This window comes from Sturnus vulgaris, chromosome 14 (assembly GCF_052056855.1).
Source record: "Sturnus vulgaris isolate bStuVul1 chromosome 14, bStuVul1.hap1, whole genome shotgun sequence".
In the NCBI taxonomy this organism is placed as follows: Eukaryota; Metazoa; Chordata; class Aves; order Passeriformes; family Sturnidae; genus Sturnus; species Sturnus vulgaris.
In genome coordinates this window covers 13,999,999-14,010,031 of record NC_142256.1, presented here as the reverse complement: position 1 = coordinate 14,010,031, position 10,033 = coordinate 13,999,999, and the positions used below count along the sequence as shown (strand labels likewise).

At 42.5% G+C, this 10,033-nt stretch overlaps 1 protein-coding gene across 1 annotated transcript; it reads right to left on the bottom strand.

Moving 5' to 3' along the window:
- Positions 1-2,455: 2,455 nt before the first annotated feature.
- Positions 2,456-7,991, bottom strand: PGRMC1 (progesterone receptor membrane component 1). Its single transcript, XM_014886905.2, has 3 exons — positions 7,575-7,991; positions 5,586-5,741; positions 2,456-4,421 (listed from the first exon to the last, which is right to left on the bottom strand). The coding sequence occupies exons 1-3, from the start codon at positions 7,894-7,896 to the stop codon at positions 4,321-4,323; spliced, it is 579 nt and encodes a 192-aa protein (XP_014742391.1). The 5' UTR covers positions 7,897-7,991; the 3' UTR covers positions 2,456-4,320.
- Between the last annotated feature and the right edge of the window lie 2,042 nt (positions 7,992-10,033).

Sequence of the window (10,033 nt, the reverse complement as noted above, 5' to 3'; positions counted from 1 at the left end):
TATAATGAAGATGGACTATTGTATTTGTTGACCGTGTAAAATGTTTTCAGTTGCACTGATGTGACATACCAAGGGTGTTTTTTCTCTATGCAATATTTGCAGATTAAATATAACAAAACTTGCCCCTCTGTCAATCTATAGACAGTTTTGTGTCCATGAGTCCCCATTTCCCATGACACAGGCCTTTTGGTGACAGGTGAGGAAGTATTTCTTTTTGTTAATCTGGGGGAGAAGGACGATTATTCCCTTCAGTGTAAATTTCCAGGGTTTTATCATGCTGTCACAATAACCAATAACAAATAAATACTCAATTTCTCTAATTGCTTCAAGCATTCACTGTATTGACTGTAATTTGATAGAGGATTTGCTTTATCTCCTAAGTCCTCATTCCATGTAAAACATTGTTAATTAATAAAATATGCATGCACTTTAAAATGTGAGACATCATTGTAATCTTCATACTGAAAGCGAATTTCTGTGTTTCCTATTTGACATTATTTAGAATCTGATTTCAAGTGTTTAAATAATAATTTTACTTTTCATAAAATCATAGAATGGTTTGGATTGGGACCTTAAAAACCATCTTGTTCCAACCCCCATGCCAAGGATCTTCCACCTGCTCCAAGCAGTGTCCAGCCTGGTCTTGAACACTTCCAGGGATGGGGCATCCAGTTCCTTTTGGCAACCTCTGCCACAGCCTCACCACACTCACAGGAAGAATTCCTTTTTCCTGTCAGCACATCTGAGGCCCACCTTTTCATAAACTGGACTGCTTAATATAATTTTATTATCCTGAAGGCAAATCTTTAAACATACATGTAACAGCTTGCTTTAAAACTTTTAAAATGCATGGCTTTGTAGCTTGGATTTCAGTTGTTACAGATATGTCACATCCCATCAATAAAAGTTACAGAATGTAGTTGTAACTGGCAATTAAAACATTTATTAGATTAAAAGATGCCTTAAAAGCAGCATTTATAGTTCAGCAATAGAAATGTAGAACGTTTCTGGCATCATTTCACACCTTTCATTTGAACCTGGTGTGTGCTATTTTGCCCAGCTGATGTTTCAAGAGGCTGGGTGCTTTTTATGGCAACGCTGTTTACTCTGACCTGTATGAATTTGCGTCCTGAGACTGCAGATCTTGCCATCAAATCTAATTTTCTGTACAGACCTAGTGACAATACCTCCTCATAGAGCTGGTATGAAGGGAAGTTGGCTGAACAATGCTTTGTTACTGAAAATATGTGGGTCGTACCTTGTACTGAATGCTGAAGTCAAAATCCTACAGGCTGGTTTTAAAGCAGAAATACACAAGGCCCATTATTAAATCAGTCCATCTGCTTGAAATACAATACAACAATTACAATATAAAGCCCTTTCTTCTTAATCCAGGGATTTCAGACAATGCATAGAAATGCCTCACCTTTCATAATACCCTTTACGTAACTTTCAACAGAAGCATTCAACACTGAACTTTTTTTTTGTTTAACTGAAACACCAGGAAGAGCTAATAAAAGTGATTAAGGGTAGGTGAAGTCCAGGTGAGAGAATATCTGAATTTTACCTAGCAGCTAACAGTATGAGTTTTCTCGTCTCGAAAAACAATATGACATAATTGTTTTGATTTGTTCTAAAGTAGGCTTTTGTGACAGGTGCTGGACACATCAGGTGAGGGAGATCAGTGACATTCTCTGCGTTTAATTGGTCATCATGTCCTACCTGGTTAATGTACAGCCTGATAAGCTGCCTGGCATGGTTCTTTTTGCATAGTCATTGCTGCTAGTCACTGTTGAAGGGTACAAGTTGTAATGAACAGACTGAAAAAGAAGCTATAACCCATCCATTTTCTTCAGCACTTTGGAAAGAAGTAAAACCTATGCCTGCTGCTTTATGAGCAGCTTTTGTGACATGCATCATCTCCTTTCACAAGAAATTCTGTTTTCCCTGAAAAAGTAACAGTCTTACCACAGTGTCATACCTCCTCCCCAGGAAGTATTAACAATGAGTCTTGTCTTGTGTTACTGCCTGTTTTCTCCATCATTTTTGTTACTATTTTTCTTTGTGATGCATAACGTTCTGATATACAGATTAATACTTAAAATAGTGTTCAGTTCCTTGGGAGATGTTACAGAGTAACTTAAGAGTAAGGTGGTTGGGTCCACTGAAGGGTAAGTTGCAGCCTTCCAAAGCTCCAGCTTTTGCTCAGTATTAACAATTACTTGAACTTTTTTTCTGCCTAACTCTGTTTTTGCAATACAGCACGTTCTCTATTTAATATTCTGTTAAAGTTTTGCTAGTGAATTGCATTTACAAGCATTCCATTGGAACATATTTTACTCAATCTATGTATTGGATAATATGACACATTGGAGAAAGACAATATAAATCTTGAAACGTTAGGGGAGTATTAAATATAACATTTAATTGCAGTAAATAAAAACAAACACCACCATTATGCAAGAGTATTTTATTTTCTGCCTTAAACAAATAAAAGCACACTTCCAATTTGAGGTAAACCATTAGTAGTAGTTTGCAAAGATGTCTCTGAAAATAAAATAGCAACACAAGGTCATTACAAAGTCTACATGTGTCTCTAGACCGTCGTTAGGCAGTTCATACAGTACCACTTTACACAAACTCTCTGGCTCAAACAACCTCGCTCTTCAGCAGAAGGCCCAGTGCAACCAAAAGAAAATCCCAGGACAGTGTTGGGACTGAGGGAGAGTCAGTTGTTCTCACCACAGGTGGTCTCAGGCACTTTAATATGTTGTGTGAACTTGTTTATGAAAACTGCTGTTGTGCAACACACTCTACTTCTGAACACTTTTGCCTAGTTTACACCTTCCCACTCAGGACTCAGTTCATCATTTTGGTCATGTTGTCAAATTGAAACAACCAGACAGCTGAGCCAGAGAAATGAAATAGAGGGAACTACATCAGATAGGCATTCTGGATATTCTGTATTAGCAGAATCACCTGGACAAGAAAAAAAGTTCACAAGTGATCAGCAACTCATTAGTTATCTTGGAATTTATAAGAAAGTTTTACAGAAGTATTTTGGAAGATGAACATTTACATTTTTCCTTGGTCATATGCATTTATGCAGCCCTCTCTGGTAGGAGGCAGGTCATTTAGAAAAAACCTAGTAATTAAGCATAGAGGTAAGCCAAGAGAGCAAATAAGTAAAAAGCAACTCAAAGGTCAGGTCTACAGGTATAGCATTGCTGGTTATGCATGAGGTTGTGCCATTTCTTTTAATGGCAACATTCCAAACCAACAAAGGCCTCCAAGCAGAAACAGCTTACACTGTTTTTCTTGTACAGGAAACTTATGCAAGTTACCTTGACTTATGTAAGTTATGTAATGTTTTTCTGCTAGGTAAAGGTGCATGTACAAGAGCACTTGCTAATCATGCTATACCAGCAACTTCTTGATTTTTAGGCCTAGGAATAAAGAGCAGCTGATCTTCCATGGTTAATACAATTCCATTAACATTCACAGGAGTGCTTTTTACTAAGAAGAAAATAGAATGAACAAAAGTCAAGTCACACTCCATGGTGTACCTTTAGGGATGCCTAGTTCCACTTGTTATCTAACCTTTTATAACACTATAGATGTGCTTTAAAAGTGAACAGAGAAATTAGCCTATGCAGAATTATGCATATTGAATACCTCAAGCATTCATCAGTCTTTATTAAATATTTAAAAGTGATTTAACCTCTCAAAAATCCTTGATCTTTTTAAAAAGCAGTTAGTGTTTCATCTGTAAGTCACTAACACAACGTTTTGAAAGCCAAATTATCTTACATAATAATGAATTACATTGCACAACAAATGAATATGATGCTTTGTGGACAAACAAAATACAGTCCCCTTTCTAAAGGAACTACAACCCCGGGGACAGATCCTGAAGAAGCTAACACAAAAGAAGATTTAGTGGTGTTTGTGTTGCATATGTGAAGTTATTCATGTGCTTGTATCCACAGTGCTAGGTTGGTAATGAAAAACTTGTTTTCGACCTACTTTGCACTAAATGTTGATAGCAGAAAAATAGTCCTTTATTGCCAAAATTGCAGTTTACTTTTGCACAAGACATTTGTCATGCTTACTTCTTATTATGTGGGTTTAAAGGAAGACAGATCATAGACCTTCAGAAGCTTTCCACTGTATTTAAAAGGGAAATCTTTGAAAATAAACCATTCACTGTACCTCTAGACCTTTTGTAAGACTTGCCACTGCTGCACCTTGTGAAACAGAAGTGGAATGTTACAAATGATCCTTTATGGTTCAAAAATAGATTGTTCCTCACTGCAGTATCTACTCTTTCTTTGCATCCTGGGCATCTTTTTCATCTTCATCAGAGTACACAGTGGGTTCCTCCCCCTCCTTCAGCAGCTTACCAACATGATGATACTTAACTGGGGGAAAAAAAAAATCCAAGTAATTTTTCTGCCCTGAAGAGACATTTTTTTAAACTCCTCTAACTGTTTTTTGAATGAACAGGATGGCTATATTTTAATAAAATAGCTCTGAGCAACTTGTTCCAAACACTGGGGGAAAGGAGAAAAGCTAAATCAATTACTACCTGAACTACTATTACTATTGTCGTAAGAATCCTGTGAAGTGAATGTAACTCTCATTTTATTGCCTAAACCAAAAGATAAATAAACACTAATTGAGGGACTCACCCAGCCAAAGAAACAGAATCCTAGATTAGATTATTTCCCTTGCCAATGTCAAAGCTGGTTTTTCAACCAAAGGCATTGTTAGACTATTTACAGCTATTAAACAGGCGCATACATATGTGCACACATACATACAACTTGGAAGAGATTTTATTTTTTGTAATGTGTATTAAAAATATTCAATAGGACAGAAAGGAGATCCTTTCTCCCAAAGATAAAGATGGATCTGTTATCCGATTATGTGATTAAGCCTCTGATTTATTTTATATCTCCTTTTGAGCATGTAAAAATGCCAAGATTATGTACGTGTAAGGACTGAGAGCTATTCTATGTTGCCTGTCAACTTCAACAAAGCAAAAGAAGCCCCTGATTACAGGTATTTCAGACTAGCAATGTCGTTATTACAACTTAAAGCAATTATTTGCCATATTTAATAGGAACACAGTAATAAAACGAGCGGACTTCACCGTCAGTCCTGATGCTCAACACTTGTAAAGGTAGATTTCAACACTAGTTCAAGTCAGATACTTGATAGCATAGTTCTGGTTTCTGCAACCAGACTGTTTTATTAAGCTTGACAGCATAATAAAACAGCTATTCAGTGTGGCATGATTAACAGTCTTAATTAAAACAGGAAGAGGGCCAAAATAGTAGGGGCACATCAGGTCAGGACTGAGATTTCTAATGACATCATGTGGAGAAAACTCCATTGTAGCTGGTTATAGTAAATCTTTCAACACTAGATTTAAAAAGAAAACACATTTTATTTCCACTAGTTATCTGTGTATGCAATTTCCATAATTTATATAATGCTTCTAGCTGGTCACAGCCTTTTAACTATTGCTTCCCCTATTACCAGTTAGCTACTTCTTTGTAAATAGATTTAAAATTGCTTACAAGTGAATTGTGACTCCCAGTCCCTCAAGGTCTCTTGCTGTGTAGCGTTGAGGTCAGAGAGGTCATCATACGTATCCCTCAGTGCCTCCTTGTCCAGGCAGAAAGTGGCAAGACCTCGGGATGCATCTCTTCCAGCAAAAATCCCATATGGGCCCTCTTTAAAATGAAAACAGAAGCAGCATTATTGCAGAGCTAATGGATGCTACGTTATCTTCGTGGATCAGAGTCCCCAAAGTAAAACAGATGATGAGTTTCTGAGTCATGCATCAGGTGCCTCATGCTTCTGAAATGCTTTAAAGTTTTATTCTAATTGGTAATAAGAGAAAACAGAGAAAGAGGACAAGAAACAAAATCGTAGAGAAAGATACTGAGGTTTGCTGAAACATCAGGACAATGAACCACACAACAGTGCATGGCATATATAAACTGGGTAAGGATAAGCATACAGATTGGGACGTACACCTCAGAATAAGGAAGATAGGAAGGATTTCTATGTCTGGAGTGAAATTAAAAGTTTTCTAACAGATACTCCTGACTTGAGATGAAAGGATGGACTGACAGAAAATATGGCGGAGCTACTAGAAATTATCAAGTTGGAGGAAACATCTATTAAAACTAAATGCAAGATGAATACAAATGATCAAAACATGCAACTCACAGAAGATCAGAGACATCAAGATAAACTTTTGCTAAACGTCATTAATTATTAACTTGCTTGCATGACAAGCCAAAAATTGAGATACTGCATATTGAACTAGACATTCAAAATTCTTCCAAAAGGAGCTTAAAGAAGTTAGATGTGAACTTTGGTCATTGCAGAGCACATGCCAACTTCCAGAGTGTGCTTTTCCCTAAATTAATCAAAAGAATCTTAATTTTCCATTAAAATGGAAATCAAACTAGCCAGACATCGTGGTGAACCATTCAGCAATTAACAAATCAGATGCAACAGGCAGCTTTTACTATCATCAAGGAAGGCAGCATCTAAAGCTTGGACCTTATGTTAAGTGGGTTTTAGTTTGCACAAATACAAAAGTGCACATCTAACTTGCTGTACATATCATCCTGCCTGCTGCAGAATGCAAAGTTACAGCCTTGTCTATGTTTAGCCCGAAAGTAGTAACTGAAAACACTTCCAAAAACACGGTGTTCTGCATTTTTCTCCTCGTCTTTAAGTAGCACGGGCAGCTCACTACTGCAGCTACCAGGCTGTCTGGATAGCCTAAGAGTGGCTATGCCAGGCAGATCCTGGTACAAATCAGCAAGCCTCAGTGAGCAGTTTTAACAGGCAGCCTCTGATAAAAATAAAACCCTCTGTCCTCGTGGAGGTGATAAACTCTTTCACCGGGGTGCACATAGTCCCACCCACCTCACCACTGGCTGCTCTAGAGCATAGGTTATTCAATCTTTACACGTTTGAACTATGCTCCTGGTAGAAAGCTGGTTTAATCTAAATTGCCAAGTGCTTAATATAAATATTATGCAATAGAGTGATACCCACTAAAAGCTGGGAATGGAATGTCAACACTGAGGGAATACTTCGCTTTTGCTGCTTGCCATCAGGCAAAGGCAACTCAGGCCGACAAAGTCGTCCAACCCCTTAAGGTTGGTGTAGCCTGCCATGGGAAAACACCGAGAATAATGAAACAACGTGAACTGGCAAAGCCGGAGTTTCTGCAGCACCGAGGCCCGATCTGGAGCGCGGGCGGCAGCAGTCCCCTGCCCGCCTGCTCACCGGCACGCACCTCTCCCGGCGCTGCAGGGGCGCGCAGCCTTCCGGGCTGCAGGCGAGCCGAGCTCTTTCCAAACCTCCGCATCGGGACCAGGGCCGGGATGGGGTCAGGCAGGAGCGCTGATCCCCGCCGAGGGAAGGCGCTCCCGGCCAGCACCGACCCGACCCGCGCTCCCCGCGGCCGGTGGCTCCGAGCACAGAGCGCGGAGCGCCCGGGCCGAGCCCGTCCCACAGCCCCTGCCCGCCCCCGCCCTCACCGGGCCCGTAGAACTTCTTGGCGCGGGTCACGTCGAACACTTTGCCGTTGACGGCCATGAGGATGCGCGGGTCGCTCACGCCGTCGAAGGGCCGCAGCTGCTCCAGCGTGAAGTCGCGGCGCTTCATTTTGGGCAGCGGCGGCGGGTCCGCTTCTCCTGCGGGTGCCGCGGGCCGCTCGCCCCGCAGGATCTGGTAGAGCAGGAAGAGGCAGAGGCCCAGCAGGCTCAGGTTGAGCGGGGAGCCCACGATCTCCAGCAGCAGCCCTCCGCCCTCGCCCGCCACCGCCTCCTCGCCGGCCACCGCCACCTCCTCGCGGGCCATGGCGCTTCACTGTGCGGCGGCTCAGGGGCTCGCAGCGGCGGCGCGGAGCACAGCCGGCCCGGTGGGGCGGGCCGAGGGGCCGGGCAGGAAGGGGGGGCGGTGGGCGCGGCGGGGCTGAGGCGCGGGCGCGGGGCCGCCCCCAGGCTGGGCGGGCTCGGCGGCTCCGCGCTCGCCGCCGGCGCTAGGGGGTGGTGCGGGATTGGCCATGGCGGCGGCTGCCGGAGTGCTGCTCTCCCGGTGCCGCTCTCCGGGTGCCGCTCTCCGGGTGCCGCTCTCCGGGGCCGCTCCCCGGGTGTTCCTTCTCCGGGACCGCTCTCCGACGCCGCTCTCCGGCGCGGCTCTCCGGGGCTGGTCCCCGGCCAGGCCGCCGCGGGTCAGGTCAGGCCAGGCCGCTGCGGCGGCTCCGTGGTACACGGTTCCACAGAAATCCCGGAAAAAATAACCTCGGCATGGCGTTAGGCCCGTGACAGGGCTGCCGCGATGCGAACCAACTGGGCTCTGCTGGATGGAGCCAGGCTCAGCTCCGTGTTGCCAAACACTGAGACGAGGCAACGGGCAGAAACAGATGCACAGGGAGTTTCTCCTGAACATAGGGAAGAACTTCTTTACTGTGCAGTAAAGAAGTAAACTTTGAAGTTTACTACGCTATGGAACTGGTTGTCCTGAGAGTTCGTGGAGTGTCCCGTGGAGAGATTCAAGAACCATCTGGATGCAATCCTGTGCCTCTGGGCTGACGGTGCCTGAGCAGGGAGGTTGGACAGAGAACCCACTCTGGTCCCCTCCAACCTGACCCGTTCTGTGATTTCCTACACTTACCCCACCTGTGCTAGTGCACATCTTCACTTTCTTGGCAAGACAGTGACTTTTCTGAGTACTCTAGAAATGTTTTTGGACTTAACATAGAAGAAAAGGGAAGAAATTACCAAACTGGGGTTTTCTCATTCAGATATTACCTCCAGGCCCCACAAAACTTCAGAAGCAGCAATCACAATGTACTAATATAAAATGAAAAAGAAAATTATCCTGTCATGGAGTTCTGTATTCATTTCTTCTCGGTGGATGCTTTGGTGAATTAAAACTTAAGATGAAGGAAATACTAACTTGGATGTATCTACTTGATATGGTGTTCATATGGTGGAGCAAATGGAGCCCCAAATACAGGTAGAATACGACTGGTGACATCTGCTCCTTGGTATCAAGTGTGAGAAAGCAGAAGTGATGTTTTGGGTCTGAGTAGCTGCCTCTGCAAACTGTCCTTCAGAAAGAACACAAACCAGTGCCCTGCCAGAATATCGTCATTCCCTCTACACGAGTCAGTACATCAGGGTACACGTAGAGAAGAAATGCAGTGTACCAGCTTTGATCATAGAATCATTATAGCTTGGCAGATTGTTCATATCACTGCTTCAAGGGAAGCATGCAACTTTTACTGAACCTAGCGCTAGGACATGTAGTTATAGAAAACTGAAAGAAGTGCATTTTGTTTACTTTCTAATTCTCAGTGTTAGGAAATTTTTTAACTCTGTGGGTCACTGCAGATGTGGATGAAGTTTTGCATTTTGGGATACACGCAAGGGCTTTGAGTACTAAGATATTTAGACATGTTGGCTCTTGCAAGGGAGGGTGTTTGGTTCCACCTGCTGTCTCCTTTGGGAAGCTCCGTGTTTTATTGATCAGCACTTGAACTTAGATCTCTCCTGTCATTGTATGAACGGACTTTTGCTTCCACCTGCTGTGAAACTTGAAAACCTCCTTGTTTTATTGATCTGATAACTGATATTTGTACTTGTTAGCAAAGTAGCTCTGCATTTTGACGCTATTTCGGATACTAGAGAAATCTCTGAAACTTCAGAATTATTCAAACAGGGAGCTGTATTACCTAGTTAACTCTGCTCAGTGTAGACGTGGCACTGTTACATTTCACTGTGTTGATACTATGTTGTAGAAGAATAGATGTAGAAAAAAAAAGAAATTTGGAGGGATATTTTACTTTTTTTTTCCAACAGTGAGGAAAAAATCCCAAGATTCCAAAACAACCCCAACCCTGAAATTGACCTTGAACCAGACACTAAGACAGGGAAAAGAAGCTTTGTTTATGCCTAGTATCCAAGAGAAACGATTCAAGAACAGTTCATTC